General features: G+C 37.8%; 1 protein-coding gene across 1 annotated transcript in view; it reads right to left on the reverse strand.

The window, feature by feature from the left end:
* The window catches only part of LOC136874837 (glutamate receptor ionotropic, delta-1), a 276,714-nt gene that overhangs the window by 30,372 nt on the left and 221,397 nt on the right, over positions 1-24,945 (reverse strand). The window contains exon 8 of the mRNA XM_067148516.2: positions 8,440-8,690. Within this exon, the coding sequence (XP_067004617.2) occupies positions 8,440-8,690 (251 nt within the window). The remainder of the gene's footprint in view (positions 1-8,439; positions 8,691-24,945) is intronic.

Consider the following 24,945-nt stretch of genomic DNA (forward strand, 5'->3'; position numbering starts at 1 on the left):
GCTTGTCGGCATGACATCAGAATGGAGTGATGTATGTTATTAAGTTCTTCCTTTCTCTTCTTTCTCCTTCATCCCCATAATGCTTGTCGCCATTGCCTTTACTGTGTTCCAGGCAAACGGGCTCTCTAACATAATCTGAACCAGATTCCCTGGCATGAGTTGTCGGCCAAGTTGTTGGCAGGCTTTTCTTCGTTCTTCTTCCCATCGAACACAGTAGAAAAAGGTGTGTTCTGATGTATCCCTTTCAGAACAGTACCAACAACCATCTCCCTGCGTCTTTCCCATCTTCATGGCGTATACGCCGAATCTTCCATGTCCTGTCAGGATCTGCGACAGATAGTAATCTACCTGCCAATGTCTACATTTAAGCCAGTCTCCTATGTTGGGTATTAGCTTTTTTGTCCATTGGCCAACATCGGTTGTGCCATCCCATCGGTCTTGCCAGTCTAGTAAGAGTTGGTTCCTCGAGGCTTTCTTTTCCTCAGCAGATATAGTTGCACCCCTTTCATGCCAAAGTTTTCTCTCTACAACGAGGAGGTCAATGGGAATACTGGCAGCTACAACTTGTAAAGCTGCTGTCGAAACAGTTCGATATGCACAGGTAACTCTGAGCAGCATTTTCCTCTGTACTCTTTCCATAGCTCTTCGGTGAATCTTCCTCCTGAGTGCATTGTGCCAGATAGGTGCAGCATAAAGTAAAATGGAATATACTGCAGAGCACATAATCTGTCTCTTAACTGTTCTTGGTCCCCCGATGTTAGGAATAAGTCTGGCTAATGCCGATGCCTTCTTCTCTGCCTTTTGGGTTACTGCCTTCACATGTGCACCAAATGTGCAATTCCTGTCAATAAGAACCCCAAGGTATCGTACGGACTTTCCTGGGATAATCACTGTATCATTTAATAAGAAACGGACATTTTTCCAATTCCTGGAACCTTTCAAAATTACAGCCTCAGTCTTATGTGGAGCCAATCTCAACTTATTATTTACCATCCAAAGGTTAACTCGTCTCAGTGATTCATTTACTCGGAAGGTCAGTTCTTCTACATTCTCTGCTATTACCACTATTGCAAGGTCATCTGCATAACCAATAGATGTTGTCCCTTTTGTCAGCTGCAGGCGTAAGACACCATCATATAGAATGTTCCACAAGGTGGATCCTAGGACAGATCCCTGTGGAACGCCAGCACTCATTTCAAGATCTTCTAAATCATGAAATCGTATTCTTCGTCCTTTGAAGTACTTAACGATTATTTGTTGTAGATACTGAGAAATGTTCATCCTACGAAGTTCTCTCAAAATAATGCTCCAAGAAGCAGTGTTAAAAGCATTTTTGACATCTAGCGTTATCAAGGCAGCCCATTTCTCACTGCTTTCTGCCTGTATTTGAATCACCCTCTCAATAGCTTGGGTTGTGGTTCTACCCTTTCTAAATCCAAACTGGTTCGAAGAAAGTCCTCCCTGTTGTTCAAGTTCTTTCTCCAGTCTAGTTTTAATCAATCCTTCGTAAAGTTTGCTCAAGGTGTTTAATAAGCACAGTGGCCTGTATGCTGATGGATCTAATGATAGTTTCCCTGCCTTCAATAACAGCACTAGCTTGGCTACTTTCCACTCATCGGGGAATTCACGCTTTTTTAATAAATCACTGAAGACTGATAAGATCCAACCAGGTGCCACCTCAACTGCATACTTGATGGCTTCTGGTGGGATTCCATCTATACCTGGTGCCTTACCAGTCTTCATTTTGCGTGCTACCTCTTGTAACTCAACCACAGTGAATGGTTCTGCAACACAAAAATCTGATTCCGTTTCAAGTCTGTCATTAGTACAAGGGAACAACTCCATTGCTATGGCTTTCTTTCTATTAGCTGGGAGCTGAACTGGTACCCTGTTGATTATTCGACCGGTCACTATCTTATATCCCTCTCCCCAGATATCACTGTCTAGATCTTCGCATAGCTTTTGCCAGAGATTTCTCTTAGAATCCTTTATTAGCTTCATTAGTTGCCTCTTTGATGCCTTATAATCAGCTTCTAATGGTATTAAGTTGACCTGGCTGATTTTTTTCCTAGATCTTGTAAGAATTCGTCTCTTGCGATTGCAGTCTTTCCTTTGCATGTCTATTTCATTGTTCCACCAGTAAGGGACTCGTGTTTTATATTTTGTTGATCCCCTCAATCGGCTGGTCCTACAAGCATCTTTAAGAGCAGCAGTTACATCTTTTAGAGTATGTTGCACTGTATCTACAGTTTGTGACATCCACTCGATTGCAATTTTAAAGGTTTCCCAATTATAGTTCCATACCGTTTTCGTGATATCATTAAGCTTCTTCGATCCCTTAACTTGAAAGTAAATGAAACGATGGTCGCTGAGAGATTCATCTTCCATAACTTCCCAGTCAACAATGAATGATGCTATACCCTGCGTTGAGCAGGTGACGTCTATGAAAGACTGAGTTCCCTCTGGAAAAAGTTGGTAAGATTCCAGTGTTATGAACCACCAAATCTAGGGTCGCTATCCATTCTGCCCAATATTCTCCCCTACGATCTGCAGTTGGTGCCCCCCACAGAGGCGACTTGACATTTAGGTCTCCGAGAATGATAGATTCAATACCTGACGCCATGCAGTCCTGAACTATTGCATCTACTTCAGCTTTGAAAATATCAAAAGGGATGTTAGGAGAGATATAGCAACAATAAATCTGATATTGCTGAAGTTGAATACACAAATATCCTTCTTCTGCCCTTATGCTTAGCACCTCCAGCTTATCATTTAAAAAATATGCAGCTACATCACATCTTTTGTCTGTGAACCAACCACCTTCGGCTACTCGCCTTCTGTTTGGCTCGCTAACAAGCACTAAGTCTACTTTCTTTTCCAAGGCTGTCGCATACATGATGTCATGACTGTCGGATTTCCTCATGAGATTCGCCTGCAGTATGTCCATTATTGGTCGTTTAAATTCAACTTCCTTGCCTCTAATATTAGCTTCCTGTAAGTAGGGCATTTCATTTGATCTGAGCGGTGGCCCTCCACTTGGCACATGGTGCAAAACGAAATGTTCCCACAATCCTTCGCCAAATGGCCTTCTTGTCCACAATTTAGACAGCTCCGTGACCGGTCATCTTTAACGTCGCAGTGTGGCGCTTTATGTCCAAATCCAAGACATTTAAAACACCTTGCAACTGTAACTTTTTCCTTCACCATACAGGTTGCCCAACCCACATTTATTTTCTTTTTCTTTAACAGTATTTTCGATGGTTCCGTTGGCAATATTACGGTAGCATTCAGATTTCCGAACCTCCCCGGTCTTACGGACGTAATATTGATCTGAGATTCTTCGACAGCAGCTTCTAAGGAGAGTGCTGCTCTGAGATAGTTTTCACTTAAATCCGGATCCATACCGTACACTAGAATTGTTGTCTCCTTCCTTTTTGTTGAAACCTCTATTTCCTTGATGTTTTTAGTTATCTCACGTTGTAATACGTCAGCCTTTCCTTTGCCTTCTACAGTAAGTATAAGGTCATCCTTTGCTGTTTTCCTTATTCGTTTTATTTTAACGCCAATTTTTTCGATGTTTACTCCTTCCTTTACTGTTTTAATCAATTCGGCGTACGTTTTTCCCGCAGCTTTGCACGTAACTGTTTCCTGAGTATTGTCATTTAAGGATTTCTTTTTCGATGTTAATCCCACAGAAACAGCCTGTTTTACCTGCGTTTTACCCGATTCCAAGCACCCTATTTCAATATCACTCTTATGAAACATCCATTCCAAGATTTTCCTTATATAATTCCGATCAAGGGTATCCGGGATAGTTATCAGCACCTTCTTTCTTGCATGAGTCTCAATTATCTCTCTCCAGTGGGTGAGACATGAATACAGGCTCTGCAGGTCATTTACTCCATCTTGATTAAATGTATATGGTATTACATATACATATCGCAGCTTCTCCCGCTCTCCTCCTCGACTCGTGTAGGTTTGCGTAACAGTGCGCAGGAATTCCGTCTTACCTTCCTCCAGATTAGAGTTCAGCAAGTCAGAGATTTCTGTATGCATATTCTTCATGCTTCTCATAATTCCATCCTCCTCTGTAAGATGTTTGGGATTTACAACCATTGATATATCCCAATCAGTCAATTTCCCTATATTTCCGGAGATGACGTGCGTGTTACTGTAAACACAGTCAGGCCATTCCTTATCCAATAGCTGCGCAAACTCGTCAAAGCACATAGCTTCCAAGAGGGTCTGCTCTATATCTAGCACTCTGTCACTGAATTGCGCCTGTGTCCCAACATCACGGGTTATTTTCTTACTGGAGGTAGTGCCCTGTTCCAAATCACTCCTAGCCTTTGGATCTTCATTCACATCAAATTGTTCCCATTCCCACGAACGACTACGGATTATTTCTGCCATTTGTCCCATTTCTTTAATACCTTTCTTTATCTCCGCTTTGGTATTGGGAGTCATCTTAACTAATGCTAATAAGTCTTCACTATGCTTGACTAACTTATCAATTTCTAGTCGCATCTCTTCTAATCCTACTCTTTGGTTTATAGTCTTCGTACTCTGTAGTTCCATGGTTACATCCAGCTCCTCATCCGACATAGTATCTCTTTGTAGTAGTAGTAGTAGTAGTAGTAGTAGTAGTAGTAGTAGTAGTAGTAGTAGTTGTTGTTGTTGTTGTTGTTGTTGTTGTTGTTGTTGTTGTTGTTGTTGTTGTTGTTGTTGTTGTTGTTGTTGTTGTTGTTGTTGTTGTTGTTGTTGTTGTTGTTGTTGTTGTTGTTGTTGTTGTTGTTGTTGTTGTTGTTGTTGTTGTTGTTGTTGTTGTTGTTGTTGTTGTTGTTGTTGTTGTTGTTGTTGTTGTTGTTGTTGTTGTTGTTGTTGTTGTTGTTGTTGTTGTTGTTGTTGTCGTCGTCGTCGTCGTCGTCGTCGTCGTCGTCGTCGTCGTCGTCGTCGTCGTCGTCGTCGTCGTCGTCGTCGTCGTTGTTGTTGTTGTTGTTGTTCCACTTTTCCCACACTCTGGTGGGCAAGGGTGTGAACTGTGATGCACGTGTGGACTTGGTTCTGTTTTACGGCCAGATACCCTTCACGACATGAATCCTTTGTGAAAGATGTATTCAGTATTCTGTGTTCCTTTGGTGGTTGGTAGTGTGATGTGTGAATGGGGAGTGGACTGGGATAAACACAAACACCCACTCTCCAAGTCAGGGTAATTAACCACACATGGTTAAAATCCCTGAACTGCCAGCGAATTAAACTAAAGGCCTCAATGCTGATCATTCAGCTAAGGAGCCAGACTTCATATTAACTACTAAACTATTTAAAATTTAATTTTCCTCATAAACAATGTTAAGTAGGGGTTTTACTGTATTTAGATGTCCCAGTTAGTTATTGATCTCAATTCTGTAAAGATGAAAAGAAATTGTACTGAAAGTACTGAAACAACTTACTCTCCAAGTACTTCACAGTTAATTTGTGGCTTGTTTCAATCAGGATATTTCTAAAGTGAGAGCATGCCCTATCAACCTCACAGGATAGGTAAATTTGTGTCCTCATCCCAAAGTGGTCCAGCTCTTTCCAGGCACACCCCCAATGGGCACGAGCTGCATATAGGCTACCTGTTTATCCATGTACCAGTCCTCCTGCCAATTTTAAATTTCAGGCAGTACTGGGAATCAAACCCAGCTAATATTTATGAAGGTGGACAACTCACAGAATGTAACTGAGCTATACTTCACTCATCAACAAAATATATTAAAATAAAATGATCAAAATAGGCATTTATAGGCACTAACACATGCCTTTTATTCATGTTAATTTGGCCTAAAATGTTAATTCTGCATGTTTATCAGTTACAGGAACAGACAAACATTTTTGGAAATATCGTCAGCTATTGTATATATAGCCAGCCCTGTGGTGTACCGGTAGCGTGCCTGCCTCTTACCCGGAAGCCCCGGGTTAGACTCCCAGTCAGGTCAGGGATTTTTACCTGGATCCGAGGGCTGGTTCAAGGTCCACTCAGCCTAGTGATTAGAATTGAGGAGCTATCTGATGGTGAGATGGTGGCCCCGGTCTAGAAAGCCAAGAATAACGGCCGAGAGGATTCATTGTGCTGACCACATGACACTTCGTAATCTGCAGGCCTTCGGGCTGAGCAGTGGTTGCTTGATAGGCTGTAGCGCCATGGGGTTAGGTTAGGTTAGGTTATTGTATATATGCATGTCTACAACTTAGTCCCATTTCCTGATAGAGGGTTGGGGATGAGCAAGATGAAATTATATGGCATGTTTTTACAGCCGGATGCCCTTCCTGATTCAAACCTCAATTGAGGGGGTTATAAAGACAAACGATGGTGTATGAAATTGGGTGAGGAAGTGGAAGAAATCAGCTGTGGTCTAAGAACAGGAACTGTCCCAGCATTTAGCCTGGGAGTAAAAATAGGAAATCACAGAGAAACATTCTCAGGACAGCCGACTGAGGGGTTCAAACCTAATCATAGACATAGCGTGAAAATATCATTCAAAGGTTAAAATTCTGTTTCCATGATCTTAGTAATTTTTGAAAAAGTATATGTGTTGTGTGTTCTAATGACCAGGCACTTAGATATGACTACATTAGTCATGATGCTAGGCAGTTTTCAATCTTCATTTATTTGTATGCACAACCTCTGGTCACCTAGTGTCAAGGGTGTGAACTGTGAAGCACGTGCGGACTTGGCTCTGTTTTATGCCAGATATCCTTCACGACACCAATTCTTTGTGGAGGGATGTATTCAGTATTCTTTGTTCCTTTACTTCTACCCTCAGAGTGTTTCTGTGTCCAGTATGACTACTGCATGTTATGTATTGTATAGTGTGTGGTGATGAGAGTGAGGTAAGAAGAGGGTGAAACCTGGTGTTGGCGCATAGCCTGTTCCAGTCAAATAAAACCAAGGGGTCTGCTCAACCACCTGATGTATAAGACACCATGAATATAGTAAAGCTATTTTTACTTTCACTAACAGGGGGATCACTTCCTCTATCATATTATAAAAGGTAGCTTCACATAAAAAATTTGTGAATATGTGCCTCACATGACTTTCTAAGCTGAGAGGAAGGAGAGTGAATGTCAAAATGCTGAAACGTGCCACTGCGAGGGAAGGGAATGTGTTTGTGACAGACATGCACATGCTCGTACCTGGCAATGAGTTCAGTGATTATTTGATAGATCATACACTGAAACTGTAGATGTTGTATCTTTCAAACTGATTGACATAGCAGCAAATACTTTGTATCTTATATTTAAGGAGACCACAGAGGACTGGACAAAGAATCAGTCCATCCATCATTACTCTTCCAGTATTAGTTGGGTTTGTATTACAACGTTCAAAATAAGGATTTTCATGAAACATGTGCAAACATTAAATTTTGTCAGTGTTTGGGGAAAGCATCTTTGTAGACTTTTATGACATGAATGACAGCATGCAGTGTTTGAGTGTCATCAATGTTTTGCCGATAATGTCCTTTAGGAATTCATTCCTAAGGCCAAACCCGTACATAAGTATCTGTATCTGGATTATTTATGTCATTTCCAGGAGTCCATCCATTGTAAGCAGTCCAAGATGTGGCAAAGTGTTTAAGTAGTACCATCTCCAAGATAATACACTTACACATCCACCCTTACTGGTCTCAGAACTTATCATGAAGCATGAAACTTCTGTCCTTCAACATCTCTCTGGTGATCAGTGCTAGGGTGCTGGCCTCTGGACCCCAAGATTACAGACACGGACTCAAACTGGGCGAAGTTAGTCAGATATTTTGAAGGAAGGGAAATGTACATTCAGCCCTCCATGTCATACAATGTTGGTGTGTAAGGCATCTCTGGTGATACAAGACACAACTGGTGTCTACGTGACAAAATTACAATTCAGCCATAACAGCTAGTCCAACTGAGACTGAGATCCATTTCTCGCTATGTGATAGAGTAAAACAGAACATAAAACTTAACATACAGGCACCCAAAATGCCTGCACATGGTAGCTGAGGCCTTGTGATAATAATTATTATTAACATCTCATCTATTCACTCAGTTATCCGACTGTGACTTTTTCCTTTCTAAGGAAGAAAAGCTCTGAAGAAATATAATTTTACAGTAGAAAATGAGTTAAAGGCAACATCGCATGAAGTATTATAAGAGGTTGTTAAAGATGGCTTCCAGAAGCTTCCCCAATGCTGACAAAAGAGTATAATCATCCAGAGGGATACTTTAAAGGTCACTGGGCAAAAGTGTTTCAAATTATTCACGTCCTTAATCTGTTGGATTCACCCTCAGTGATTCACTCTGATTACTTGTGGGTGAGATTCCGAAAAGTGTAATATAATTTGTCTGTCGCATGGTCAATTATACTGGACTGTAATATGGTATTTTAGTTTCTAATAAAATATTTTAACAGGAACTTACTTATAGTTGAAGATTCCTATGTAAGGGCTTCCTTTCTGCATTGGAAAAGCTACACTCACTCGGAAGGAAAAATTAGGTAAATACACAATGTCACATGGCAAAGTTTTTTTGTGAGCCTGAGCATAATCCAGGGTTGTCATGTATGCAAACTTGTCTTCACAAACGTACTTCAGCCCAGTAAGAGCTTCCTTCGGTACTGACGGATCTTTTAAATTCTCTGACAGCTGATGCAAAGTTATGTCACTGGAATTCTGAAACAGAACAACAAGTTTGTAGTACTATAACAATAAAATTACATGCTGATAATTACCTACTTTTGAACACTCTTGTCATCAGCATAAGAGTTCTAAAAATAAAGACTCACTTAAGCTCTTCTGAGAAGTTTACAGGGAGATTGCAAATTGTGTTAAGGAGATGAATATTTAGAGATATAATAATAACAGCTCAAGATTATTAAAAGTAATAAACTTCATTGTTAGGTTCCGTATTGAGTTGAGACTATGCTTAAAGTAAATACAAAATTTTAATATTCCACCTTCTCAATACTAAAAAATCATGTGATGTTTTTACAAAAACATTACAATGACATTAAAAGGTACTAGTTTCGGTCCACTGTGGACCATCATCAGCCTAGCCAAATTACAACAGTAGAAGACATAGTGATAAAAATAGTATGGAGAAATGAGAGGATCTAAAAGGATGGGATGGTGGTGGAATGACAGATAAAAGTGAAAAAACCGTACTTGCAAATAATGATAAAAGTAACAGAGGTGTACACAATGACAAGTAAAAAGGTTCACAAGATTTTACTTGTCATTGTGTACACCTCTGTTACTTTTATCATTATTTGCAAATACGGTTTTTTCACTTTTATCTGTCATTCCACCACCATCCCATCCTTTTAGATCCTCTCATTTCTCCATACTATTTTTATCACTATGTCTTCTACTGTTGTAATTTGGCTAGGCTGATGATGGTCCACAGTGGACTGAAACTAGTACCTTTTAATGTCCTTGTAATGTTTTTGTAAAAACATCACATGATTTTTTAGTATTGAGAAGGTGGAATATTAAAATTTTGTATTTACTTTAAGCATAGCTCAAGATTAGTTGAAAAGGCTTGCAGATTTTAGTTTTGAAATAGGTCATGTACATTGAAACCTCAGCCTGAAGGCTGTTTGGATTTTCAAAAGCTCCATCTGCCATATACAGTCTAGGCAATTGTAGTTTCCTGTTGCTTTACTCACCAAACGAGAAGATTTTATTACATAACTCAATATGCCATGAAGCTTAATCTGTGGAGATGGCATTATGCTTGTAGCAGAAACTACACAGTAGCAAAAAGCAGGTCTGATTGACTTTCCTAGTTTGGAATTCATCTTCACTTCAATAATACCTAGTAATGATACTGCCTTTAAACCCCACAAAGTACTTTTACGGTTTTCAGGGATTGTCACTTCAAACACAGGGTACTGCAAACTCTCAATAATTCACGAAGAGTTAAGTTGAGGGTCTACTGCATTGCAGTTCATTAAAATTATAATTGCAACAGTAAAACCTCCATCAGACAAGATACAGTCATTATTTACACAGTGAATGGAACTTTTATGCTTGGGGGAAGAATATTATGGCACAGTACTTTTGGTCAATAAGGTAAGGATACTTGGAAACGACTAACAGAATGCTCCTTACCTGGAGGAAAATGTATTTGTTGTTACAGACAGTAAGTACATTATAGCACAATACCATGAATATTGAGACCAGTAGCATAGCCAGGATCGGCCAATGATGGGAGGGGGTTATAGTTACAAAATTAAGATAGAATACAATGAAGGTGCTTGTGCGTGTAAGGTGCGCGCATGCAAGACTTGCCGTTATAACGACACTGATACAAGTGAATTATGTTGATATTCAGATTGCAGTACACAGCAAAACCTTATATTAAATAGATCAAGAACAACATGATCAAGGTCAACAGTTTTACAGCAAATGGTATGTTCAGTTTACAATCTAAAATCAAACTCTCGAGACTTCATAGAAAATAGATTCTACAGACCTTGTGGTTCTACACTTATGTCTCTGAATGATTATTGTTGGTCAGTTTTTGTTCTTCTTTTAGAATAATTTCAAATGGGGTGGGGGGTATAATACCCAATAATTCCCCCTTGACTATGTCCTGATTGAGAAAATAGAGAAGGAATGCAATTTATACCTCGCTCAAGAAAAAAATTATTAGCCAAAAATTCTAATGGTATGGCCAGGAAGATAAATAAGATCTATATCACAGAAAAGAAAAGAAATGAATGAATGAATGAATGAATGAATGAATGAATGAATGAATGAATGAATCAATCAATCAATCAATCAATCAATCAATCAATCAATCAATGAATCAATCAATCAATCAATCAATCAATCAGTCACTACTGATCTGTATTTAGGTCAGTCACCAAGATGGCAGATTCCCTATCTGTTGTTCTCCTAGTCTTTTCCTAAATGATTGCAAAGAAAATGGAAATTTATTGAACATCTCCCTTGGTAAGTTATTCCAATCCCTAACTCCCTTTCCTACAAATGAATATTTGCTCTAATTTGTCACCTTGAATTCAAACTTCATCCACATATTGTGATCTTTCCTACTTTTGAAGACACCACTAAACCTTATTCGTCTCATAATGTCATTCCACACTATCTCTCCACTGACAGCTTCTAACATACCACTTATGATATAGATGTTGATTCCCATAGGGAACCTGAAATATTTGTCCCGAATGAGCAAATTTATAATACTGATACAAATGGTCGGTTATTGGACATGATCAATTTTCCAGCTAACTCATTCCTGGTTGCCAGCATTTCTCCCCCATGTGGTAAGTTGGGCTCATCAGTTGGTACATAGCACACCCACCAAGATGCATGGCTAGTGCATACCATGGAGGCCACTGTGTAGGCTACTTGGAGCCACCAGTAGTGCCAATGCACTATGAGAGACTTTGTCTCATTACCAAAAATTGATGCCTGCTTGGCCATCAGATGATATAGATGTTGATTCCCATAGGGAACCTGACATTAGTTAGCTGGAAAATTTATAATGTCCAACAATGGATCATTTATATTGGTATTACATACCACTTAGTCGAGCAGCTCGTCTCCTTTCTTCCAAGTTTTCCCAGCCCAAATTTTGCAACATTTTTGTTAATAATAATGTTATTTGCTTTACGTCCCACTAACTACTTTTATGGTTTTTGGAGATCCCGAGGTGCCAGAATTTTCTTTATTATTATTATTTCTTTTCCACAAAATGCTATTTGTTCAGGGCACCGACCTATAGAGATTTTTTGCCCCTACTTGCACCATGTGATATGAACATGTGTGTAATTGGAATAGAGGAAGTGTAGAGTGTTGAATGTGAAGAAAGGAACATTTATTTACAATTAAGAACCCCTGACCCAGCCAGGAATTGAACCCGGGGCCGCCGGTTGACAGGCGGACATGTTGCCCCCTACACCACAGGGCCAGACTGCCGGAATTCAGTCCCACAGGAGTTCTTTTACATGCTAGTAAATCTACGGACACGAGGCTGACGTATTTGAGTACCTTCAAATATCACCGGACAGACCCAGGATCGAACCTGCCAAGTTGGGGTCAGAACGCCAGCGCCTCAACCGTCTGAGCCATTCAGCCTGGCTCAACATTTTTGTAACACTACTCTTTCATTAGAAATCACCCAGAACAAATCGAGCAGCTTTTCTTTGGATTTTTTCCCAGTTCTTGAATCAAGTAATCCTGGTGAGGGTCCCATAAACTTGAACCATACTCTAGTTGGGGTCGTACCAGAGACTTATATGCCCTCTCCCTTACATCCTTACTACAAATCTTAAATACCATCATAACCATGTACCCTTTATTTACAATCCCATTTAACACCTAGGTACTTACAATGATCCCCAAAAGGAACTTTTACCCATCAAAGCAGTAATTAAAACTGAGAGGACATTTCTTATTTGTGAAACCTACAACCTGACTTTTAACACCGTTTATCATCATACAATTGCCTACTGTCCATCTCACAATGCTTTCGAGGTCATTTTCCAGTTTCTCAGGATCTTGTAACTTATTTATTACTCTATAAAGAATAACATCATCTGCAAAAGGCCTTATCTCTGATCCCACTTCTTTACTCATATCATTCATGTATATAAGGAAACATAAATGTCCAATAATACTGCCTTGAAGAATTCCCCTCTTAATTATTAAAGGGTCAGATAAAGCTTCACCTACTCTAATTCCCTGAGATCTATTTTTCTCTAGAAATATAGCTATCCATTCAGTCACTATTTTGTCTAGCCCAACTGCACTCATTTTTGCCAGTAGTCTCCCGTGATCTACCCTATCAAATGCCTTAGATAGGTCAATCACGATACAGACAATCTGCCCTCCTGAAACCAAGTTATCTGCTATATCTTGCTGGAATCCTACAAGTTGAGATTCAGTGGAATAACCTTTCCTAAACCCAAACTGCCTTCCATCAAACCAATTATTAATTTCACAAACATGTCTAATATAATCAGAAAGAATGATTTTCCAAAGCTTACATGCAATGCATGTCAAACTGACTGACCTGTAATTTTCAGTTTTATATCTATTTCCCTTTCCATTATACACAGGAAATACTATAGCAACTATGTCCGGCTCCATGGCTAAATGGTCAGCATGCTGGCCTTTGGTCACAGGTGTCCCGGGTTCAATTCCTGGCAGGGTCAGGAATTTTAACCTTAATTGGTTAATTTCACAGGCACAGGGGCTGGCTGTATGTGTCGTCTTCATCACCATTTCATCCTCATCACGACGCCCAGGTCGCCTACGGGAGTCAAATCAAAAGACCTGCATCTGGCGAGCAGAACTTGTCCTCGAACGTTCCCGACACTAAAAGCCACATGCAAATTCATTACTATAGCAACTCTCCATTCATTTGGTATAGCTCCTTCATGCAAACAATAATGAAATAAGTACTTAAGATATGGTACCGGTACTATTATCCCAACCCATTGTCTTTAGAATATCCCCTGAAATCTTACCAATTCCAGCTGCTTTTCTAGTTTTCAAATTTTATATATTATTGTAAATGTCATTATCATAGGTAAATTTGAATACTTCTTTAGTATTAGTCACCTCCCCTACCTGAACATTATCTTTGTAACCAACAATCTTTACATACTACTGACTGAATACTTCTGCCTTTCGAAAATGCTCGCATATATATTCCCCTTGTTATCAATTATTCCTGGAATGTCCTTCTTGGAACCTTTTCCTGCCTTAAAGTACCTATGCATACTGAACCGACTTACTCTTCACTGTGATGTCAGTCTCTCTTCCAATCAACAACACGCCGGCGTTCAAGAAAATCTCCAGCTAGCTATGCCACACAACTCAGGGATTATCCTATTTCAAACTAAAATGTTGTATTTTCCTTTTTTAACGTGAATCCGACTGAGATACGCACCTCGAATATATCCATCATGTTTGCCTGACTAACAGGTCAATAATTCAAAATACGATCAATCTTAAATTCCATTATTTCCATATGAAATTAACTTAAATTATTCTTATATCCTATAAATAATATTAATAAGTTAAATTCTTAAATACTAATTTTATTCAAAAATTATTTTTGTATTAATAAGCTGTTATTTAAATGATTCTTATGTACATGTAGGTATCTCATCAAAAATAAAAAAAATATTGACTTGAAGATATTACTCTCATTATTGGTTTACATTTCATTCACATTATTAGTATTTTTTTTAACATCCACGGTCTCGTCTATTCTGATAATCAATTGTGAAGTGGAATCGGGAAACGGTACAAGTGCCATAAAATGAAAAATGCGGTTTTTTCACTAAAATTGATCTATGTGCCGTTGCCAATAATATGGAAAAGGATGTAAGTTGAACCAACCTCCCTTTTGTAGTTCAAACTCTTTCCGAAGGATAGAGCCTGATACAAGTCCAACGGCATTTTTGTAGGGAGTGATACAAGTGCCAGCCAGAAATTGTCACGAAAGCCACGGCAGCTGGGTTGTAACCAATCTTCTTAAAATAGTTGCTTACTTCCTTCTTGATTTCCTCAAAACGAGCCTCACTGTAAGGGGGCTTAGTAGAGACCATTTTTGTTAACATCTACAATCAGCTGCTTGACACCCAGGGTGAAAGCAAACAGAGCATGTTCACGGGTTTGACCGTTCTTCGAGATACAAGTTTCGAATTCACCCATAACAGCTGCTACAATCAGTGCAGCACCGTCAGCCTACGAAGTATCCGTAATCATGTTCTTGATGAAATCTCTGTGTCCGGGAGCGTCAATAATTGTAACATAATATTTACTAGTTTCAAACTTCCACAGAGCAATATCGATTGTAATCCCACGTTCACGCTCAGCCTTCAGCTTGTCCAACACCCAGGCATATTTGAAGGAACCTTTGTGTAAGAAATGTTATGAATGAACGATATTAGACCTACTTCGCTGTCTCATATATTTGTCATCAGTTGCATAATATAGTACGTTCTTTAATAAATGCCGTTCAATGTAATAATATTCATTGTCGATATCGTGCTCCGTGCTCCTCACACTTGTATCACTTTCTAAAGACATTTTGCATGGCACCTATATCCTTCCCGAAAACTGTACATTTGATGCACTTCTGTGTCTCATTGAGCAGGACTGTACTACACTGTTCTATATCATTATCTTTCTTTTAACCTAAATGATACCTTGAAATTGTCAAAATGTAGTAAAACATATCAGTTTCAACGTAATATAGTTTTCTTTAATTTCCCACGATTTTATTTTTTATTTTTTTATTTTGGCATATATATCGCCCCCCAGCTCCACTCCAGAATTATCTTCCTCAATTTCTCTGGGGAATTATATTATTTCAGGAAGCTCTCCTGACCTGACATGGATTACCTCCTATATCTCCTCAGTCTCATATATAAAAGAATTAAAATGATCAGTCCACTAAACTACCATAAAAATAATTCTATGATTCCTTTGGCTACTTCAAAATTAATGAACTGTTATATTAAGAATGAACTAACATGAAATTATCTGAGAATAGGACTCTCAAATTCTCCTTAAATATCAAATTCTAACTTGTTATTAACTTTTATCAAGATCTTGAATAATTACATAATATTATGTCCTACATATGTACGTAATTATTAAAAGGTTTGTTCGGCCTTGTATTTAAAGAATGCTTCTTTTTGGTGTCTCATCCTAACATTATTTCATTTTTGTAACTGTATCATTAATAACGTAGATGGAGTAAGCAATGTTTCACATGTGTAGCTTTCAATTGCTACCTAGGCTGATATACCAATGAACATAAAAAAAATATATATATACCTATATATGTTTGATCATACTTGGACATATACAAAATATTCCCTAAGAAATATGTAATAATTGTTCAATAAAATCTCAACAAGTTTATGTCTAGGTCAAATAAAGGTCGAAATGCTTTATAAATCCAATCATTGAGTGCTAATGGTCAAGGGCTACCGTTGATAAAACTTTCACACTCGCAAATAGCAATAACATAACAGTATGAAGACACTACTGTCAATGATTTACTGTCCCCACTTAAGTCATTTTAAATATTGAGTAACATGTGAAATTTTCTTAGAAAATGCCGTCATTATGCTCTACTATAGGTTATCTAGGGTTGTTTTTGAGGATCGTACGTTATTACCAATCTGCAAGTTCACTAACCAAATGTCAATAACTCAAATAATAAGACAAGCCATGTTACATATCCCTATATGCGTCAAATATATCCTGATCCATAGCTGCTTGAAATAAACGGACATCAATTCCTTATTCGTCGTCGTATTAATCACAATTCCACGCCTAATATCTCAATGCATATATTATTTATAACATTGACAAGTCTTACCTCAATATTCCCGACGTATATGAGCTCACCGTAAATATAAACATCATTAATTCTTTCCAAAGTACCGCTCAATTCACTACTTTCAATATCTCATCAGAATTCACATTATATGGATCAACAACTATCATTTATATAGACGCATACTTCTCTCATTAAAGTATGAATATACTAGGCCTGTACCAATTTACATTAGGTAAAAGTTGACGTCGTATCCGTACGTTAACCTATAATTCAATATACTATATATTCTCGTTTGAAATATCTCATTTCACATTATGTACGGCAATATTCTTTGAAAGAAAACTAAACATTGCAAGCAAAGCACATCATTTGCGAGTGTTATCTTTCCTACACATGGGAGTGTTTATTAGTTTTGGAAGATTACCTAAATCCATCAGTTAAACATCAACATTGGTACATTCGCGCTGAAACTCGATATTGAGATCACCTCTCGAAGATATATATCGACCTAGCTCTCGTACAATCACCATCGACAACTTGATATCACCATATAACTACAATTTAAGAAAAGAAATTTTTGAAACTTAACTTAATCCATCTGCGTTTCTGGACTGGGATGGCTGCTTCCTGGTTCTCCTAGGACGTTCATCTCCGGGTTATCGCTGCATCATGACCGGGCTGCGGCCACGATCCTCGGGTCCGTAGGAATGGTTGGCGGGTTACCGTCAGACTCTCGTCCCATCTTCAGTTTAGCCGGTCATCACGTAGCTCTCGAAGACATGCATAGAACACATATTTGAAGACATCATTAGCTTCCTTAAACTATACTTAAGTTGAGCAGAGTAGGTTATGTGACAAACGTCAATATTATAATTTGAATGATCTTAAGAGGTATCTTAAGTGTTGCTGTGTCTTCACTAGACACATTAATTGATCGATTTTCGCTAGTTTATTCGGAACCTGCGCTCCACTATTTTCTTTGTTTATTCCTTTTTTTTTTTTTTTTTTTTTTGATACTCTGCTTGAGATTTCCGTTACGACTACGAAAAATATATTCTTCTGTTCTAGCTGCCTATCAATTCATACGTAAATCTCTTCCTGGCGACTTCATGCGATGTTCACCCGTTCTTATTGTTGTTGCTTCCAATTAAAAGTCACTGCATTCATTTAAATCACGGCCATTTGGATTCCACATGTCTGCACTTTCTTCTAAGATATTCATGGCCTATTTAATTCTGCACGCCTGTATGTTACAAGTCGTATTTTCTGCCGCATGATTTCCGACACTTTATCGCTATTCACGGTAAAACGGCGATTTTAATATCGCGATTCTAAATGACCAGGGCAATGAAATGGTACATTTTTCTTCCCTGCTACAGACAAATAAATGTACTGCTCGCAGTATATTTATTTCCATTTCATTTTTGTATATAAATGGAGCTTTCATTGACCTGTTTATATTATAGTGTCCTGCATAGTTCTAATGAAGCATTCTACATTTTATTCTCGGTCTTCTTCATAATTGACAAGTTTGGGTTTTCGTATTCAATTTCTGCTCTTCTCTATCTTTTCTTTTATCCTCCTGAAGTTCTAGACTCTCGGCTTCCTCTACATCTCCATTGATATGTCGACCTTTGATCGCTCCTTCCCATCTCTTCTTTTCTCTGGTTCCTTTTCTTTTATTTCGGTAATCCATTTCGTTCTTCCTTTCCTTAGGAAATTTCCTTGTCCGTTTGACATTCGTTCTTGCCTGTTCTGCTTTTATTTTCACCTTTGGATTCGGTTCACCTCCTCCATGGTGATGTACTTGATTTACACCTGTTATAGTTGTAAGCTCTCTCACGATTCTCTTCATCATTATTTGGTCTGACTCAAATAAGTATCTTCCTTCTTGGTCCTGTTCGTTGATTTGGTTCCTCTCTAATTCGTTCTGCATTTGCCAAATTTCTGCTCGGACTATTCGAATTTCCACCTTTCTTCTTTTCTTCTGCCTCTCTTCCGTTCTTCTTATTTGTCCTAGCTGCTTCTGCCGCCATTCTTCTTGCTTCTTCTCCTGCTTCCCGGTTTCTTCATATAATGATTTTTGTGGACTTATACGTTCTTCTTCTTTTGTTTCCAATTCTTCACTAGCTTCTTGATCTTTCTCGTTATTTTCTCCTCTCAAATTTTTCATAAATTTTTGATGATTCTCATCTATTTGTCTCATGAATTCTTGATGTCTCTCCTCCATCCGTCTCATGGACTCTTCCATCTGGTTTCGATAAGTTTCTTCTTGTTTCTTCATCATTTGTTTTAACAATTCTATTATTCCCTTCTGTTCTTCTTTTGCCTTTTCTAACTCCTCGGTTATCTTCTCTATCTCCTCATCCTTTTCCTTTTGGTATTCCTCAACTTGTGACCTCAATTGACTAATAGTCGCCATTTTATGTCTATTATTGCTTAGCTTCGCTAAAGATTCTATTTTGCTAATTGTTTATAGTTTGCAACCAATAAAATATATCAGTATTTCAATTCAGTATGGGACTGACAGTCTGACTTCCCCCAATAAACCAACCATCCTACTATCCCAGTCACTCATGACACTCAAAAAGAAGCATTCTTGGTATTTCTTAAATTATTATCCTATTAACCATCTCTATCTTAATATAAAATCCTATCATAATCTAAATTAATATTATCAATCAACTTAACCTATCAATTATTCAAATTATTATTGTAACTTATCATTATTATCTATCTCTTCTTCCGCTCCCATATGCATCTGCATATCTTCTCGCTTGATTCTTGATTTGCCCTTCTTTCCTCTCTTTCTTCTATGTAGCAGCGTGAAATAATTTCTGTTCTACTGTGCTTCTCTTCCCTTGATCTCAATCATAAATGTCCAATTCTAATCATTTTCTTCTTCCTCTCAGCCTTACTTCACAATTGTACATCAAGTTCTCTTAATTATTCTTTCTCTTGGTCATGCTACGCCTCTTTCTCAGTTTTGCCTCATTGGTGGGCATTGATTTTTCTTGATGCACCCTACATTCATTTTGTAACTGTGCTGGGCGTTCTCAGTCTTGCTCCACTGTTGGGCGTCAATTTTTCTTGAACCTACTTACTCTTCACTGTGATGTCAGTCTCTCTTCCAATCAACAACACGCCGGCGTTCAAGAAAATCTCCAGCTAGCTATGCCACACAACTCAGGGATTATCCTATTTCAAACTAAAATGTTGTATTTTCCTTTTTTAACGTGAATCCGACTGAGATACGCACCTCGAATATATCCATCATGTTTGCCTGACTAACAGGTCAATAATTCAAAATACGATCAATCTTAAATTCCATTATTTCCATATGAAATTAACTTAAATTATTCTTATATCCTATAAATAATATTAATAAGTTAAATTCTTAAATACTAATTTTATTCAAAAATTATTTTTGTATTAATAAGCTGTTATTTAAATGATTCTTATGTACATGTAGGTATCTCATCAAAAATAAAAAAAATATTGACTTGAAGATATTACTCTCATTATTGGTTTACATTTCATTCACATTATTAGTATTTTTTTTAACATCCACGGTCTCGTCTATTCTGATAATCAATTGTGAAGTGGAATCGGGAAACGGTACAAGTGCCATAAAATGAAAAATGCGGTTTTTTCACTAAAATTGATCTATGTGCCGTTGCCAATAATATGGAAAAGGATGTAAGTTGAACCAACCTCCCTTTTGTAGTTCAAACTCTTTCCGAAGGATAGAGCCTGATACAAGTCCAACGGCATTTTTGTAGGGAGTGATACAAGTGCCAGCCAGAAATTGTCACGAAAGCCACGGCAGCTGGGTTGTAACCAATCTTCTTAAAATAGTTGCTTACTTCCTTCTTGATTTCCTCAAAACGAGCCTCACTGTAAGGGGGCTTAGTAGAGACCATTTTTGTTAACATCTACAATCAGCTGCTTGACACCCAGGGTGAAAGCAAACAGAGCATGTTCACGGGTTTGACCGTTCTTCGAGATACAAGTTTCGAATTCACCCATAACAGCTGCTACAATCAGTGCAGCACCGTCAGCCTACGAAGTATCCGTAATCATGTTCTTGATGAAATCTCTGTGTCCGGGAGCGTCAATAATTGTAACATAATATTTACTAGTTTCAAACTTCCACAGAGCAATATCGATTGTAATCCCACGTTCACGCTCAGCCTTCAGCTTGTCCAACACCCAGGCATATTTGAAGGAACCTTTGTGTAAGAAATGTTATGAATGAACGATATTAGACCTACTTCGCTGTCTCATATATTTGTCATCAGTTGCATAATATAGTACGTTCTTTAATAAATGCCGTTCAATGTAATAATATTCATTGTCGATATCGTGCTCCGTGCTCCTCACACTTGTATCACTTTCTAAAGACATTTTGCATGGCACCTATATCCTTCCCGAAAACTGTACATTTGATGCACTTCTGTGTCTCATTGAGCAGGACTGTACTACACTGTTCTATATCATTATCTTTCTTTTAACCTAAATGATACCTTGAAATTGTCAAAATGTAGTAAAACATATCAGTTTCAACGTAATATAGTTTTCTTTAATTTCCCACGATTTTATTTTTTATTTTTTTATTTTGGCATATATATCGCCCCCCAGCTCCACTCCAGAATTATCTTCCTCAATTTCTCTGGGGAATTATATTATTTCAGGAAGCTCTCCTGACCTGACATGGATTACCTCCTATATCTCCTCAGTCTCATATATAAAAGAATTAAAATGATCAGTCCACTAAACTACCATAAAAATAATTCTATGATTCCTTTGGCTACTTCAAAATTAATGAACTGTTATATTAAGAATGAACTAACATGAAATTATCTGAGAATAGGACTCTCAAATTCTCCTTAAATATCAAATTCTAACTTGTTATTAACTTTTATCAAGATCTTGAATAATTACATAATATTATGTCCTACATATGTACGTAATTATTAAAAGGTTTGTTCGGCCTTGTATTTAAAGAATGCTTCTTTTTGGTGTCTCATCCTAACATTATTTCATTTTTGTAACTGTATCATTAATAACGTAGATGGAGTAAGCAATGTTTCACATGTGTAGCTTTCAATTGCTACCTAGGCTGATATACCAATGAACATAAAAAAAATATATATATACCTATATATGTTTGATCATACTTGGACATATACAAAATATTCCCTAAGAAATATGTAATAATTGTTCAATAAAATCTCAACAAGTTTATGTCTAGGTCAAATAAAGGTCGAAATGCTTTATAAATCCAATCATTGAGTGCTAATGGTCAAGGGCTACCGTTGATAAAACTTTCACACTCGCAAATAGCAATAACATAACAGTATGAAGACACTACTGTCAATGATTTACTGTCCCCACTTAAGTCATTTTAAATATTGAGTAACATGTGAAATTTTCTTAGAAAATGCCGTCATTATGCTCTACTATAGGTTATCTAGGGTTGTTTTTGAGGATCGTACGTTATTACCAATCTGCAAGTTCACTAACCAAATGTCAATAACTCAAATAATAAGACAAGCCATGTTACATATCCCTATATGCGTCAAATATATCCTGATCCATAGCTGCTTGAAATAAACGGACATCAATTCCTTATTCGTCGTCGTATTAATCACAATTCCACGCCTAATATCTCAATGCATATATTATTTATAACATTGACAAGTCTTACCTCAATATTCCCGACGTATATGAGCTCACCGTAAATATAAACATCATTAATTCTTTCCAAAGTACCGCTCAATTCACTACTTTCAATATCTCATCAGAATTCACATTATATGGATCAACAACTATCATTTATATAGACGCATACTTCTCTCATTAAAGTATGAATATACTAGGCCTGTACCAATTTACATTAGGTAAAAGTTGACGTCGTATCCGTACGTTAACCTATAATTCAATATACTATATATTCTCGTTTGAAATATCTCATTTCACATTATGTACGGCAATATTCTTTGAAAGAAAACTAAACATTGCAAGCAAAGCACATCATTTGCGAGTGTTATCTTTCCTACACATGGGAGTGTTTATTAGTTTTGGAAGATTACCTAAATCCATCAGTTAAACATCAACATTGGTACATTCGCGCTGAAACTCGATATTGAGATCACCTCTCGAAGATATATATCGACCTAGCTCTCGTACAATCACCATCGACAACTTGATATCACCATATAACTACAATTTAAGAAAAGAAATTTTTGAAACTTAACTTAATCCATCTGCGTTTCTGGACTGGGATGGCTGCTTCCTGGTTCTCCTAGGACGTTCATCTCCGGGTTATCGCTGCATCATGACCGGGCTGCGGCCACGATCCTCGGGTCCGTAGGAATGGTTGGCGGGTTACCGTCAGACTCTCGTCCCATCTTCAGTTTAGCCGGTCATCACGTAGCTCTCGAAGACATGCATAGAACACATATTTGAAGACATCATTAGCTTCCTTAAACTATACTTAAGTTGAGCAGAGTAGGTTATGTGACAAACGTCAATATTATAATTTGAATGATCTTAAGAGGTATCTTAAGTGTTGCTGTGTCTTCACTAGACACATTAATTGATCGATTTTCGCTAGTTTATTCGGAACCTGCGCTCCACTATTTTCTTTGTTTATTCCTTTTTTTTTTTTTTTTTTTTTGATACTCTGCTTGAGATTTCCGTTACGACTACGAAAAATATATTCTTCTGTTCTAGCTGCCTATCAATTCATACGTAAATCTCTTCCTGGCGACTTCATGCGATGTTCACCCGTTCTTATTGTTGTTGCTTCCAATTAAAAGTCACTGCATTCATTTAAATCACGGCCATTTGGATTCCACATGTCTGCACTTTCTTCTAAGATATTCATGGCCTATTTAATTCTGCACGCCTGTATGTTACAAGTCGTATTTTCTGCCGCATGATTTCCGACACTTTATCGCTATTCACGGTAAAACGGCGATTTTAATATCGCGATTCTAAATGACCAGGGCAATGAAATGGTACAATACCCTTCCATTTTTCACTAAAATTTGTATGACTGCCAGTTATGCTTGCCATCATGTCATCCTTAGCTGACTTCTTTGCTAGATTTAATTTCCTAGTAAGTTACCTTAAGTTCTCCTTACTTCCACACCCATTTCTAACTCTATTTCTTTCCAACCTGCACCTCCTTCTTAGTCTCTTTACTTCTCTGTTATAACATAGTAGGTTTTTACCATTACCATTACCAACCTTTAAAGGTACAAACCTGTTTTCACATTCCTCAACAATTGCTTTAAACACATCCCAGAGTCTGTTTACTTTTTTATTTACAGTTTCCCACTGATCATAGTTACTTTTAAAACCTCCTCATAGCTGTTTTATGAGCCCTATGGTACTGCCTAACAGTCCTACTTTTAAGACCTTCCTTTCTACTGCATTTATTTTTAACTATGACGAAAACAGCTTCATGATCACTAATACCATCCATTACTTTTATTTCTCTATAGAGCTCATCAGGTTTTAACAGCAATACGTCCAGAATATTCATTCATGGTTCCATCACCTACTGAATCAGCTATCCTTCCCATATTAACTTATTTGCCATTCATATTTGGTAACTTGAGGTCACCCATTACAATCACGTTCCTTTCCATACTGTTTACCATACCTGCAGCACCAGTGTTACCTTTCCCCAGTCTGTACACCCCAAAGACATCAAGTTGCCTGTTATCTTTAGAGATGACCCTTACACTTAGAATTTCATGTTTGTCATCTTTAACTTTTTCGTAGCTTACAAATTCTTCTTTCATGAGAACTCCCCCTCCTACCATTCCTATCCTATCCTATCTCTACAATTCATACTCCAGTTCCACGAGAAAATTTCTTCATCCTTTTTATCATTTCTCAGCCCTGACTCAACTCCTATTACTATATCTGGTAAGTATATATCTATTAAATTACTTAATTCTAATCCTTTCTTTACAATACTTCGACAGTTCAACAATAACATTTTTATGTCATCCCTATTGGACTTCCAGATCCCTACACCCTTATCACCACTCCCTAGACCACTCCAATTCCCTGAATGTACCTCCCTATACCCTTCTAAACAAATTTCATAACTTATACATACCGGTACCAATGCGGTTTAAGTGTAGACCATCTGAGCACAGATCCCTATCTCCTATCCACCCATTAGGATCTAGAAATCTAACTCCAAGTTTCTCACATATCCACTTAATAGTCTCAATTGAATCCCCAATCACCTTCCAGTCAGTATCTCTCTTACACAGTATTCCACTGATAACAATCTCTGCTTCCATAAACTTCACCCGTGTTGCTTTCAACAGATTCTACACATCCCCAAAAATGTTGGTACCTGAAACTGCTTGCCTTACGTTGTTGGTACCAATGTGAAACACTACTACCTTCTCCTTTCCCTCCTCCTTCTCTTCTACTAACCTCAACATCCACCTTAACCTAATTCCTGGATAACACTCTACCCTGTTTCCCTTTCCTCCACACTCTTTCCCTACATGTCTAACAATGGAATCTCCCATGACCACAGCCTCAATCCTCCCCACC

This window comes from Anabrus simplex, chromosome 5 (assembly GCF_040414725.1).
Source record: "Anabrus simplex isolate iqAnaSimp1 chromosome 5, ASM4041472v1, whole genome shotgun sequence".
Lineage (NCBI taxonomy): Eukaryota > Metazoa > Arthropoda > Insecta > Orthoptera > Tettigoniidae > Anabrus > Anabrus simplex.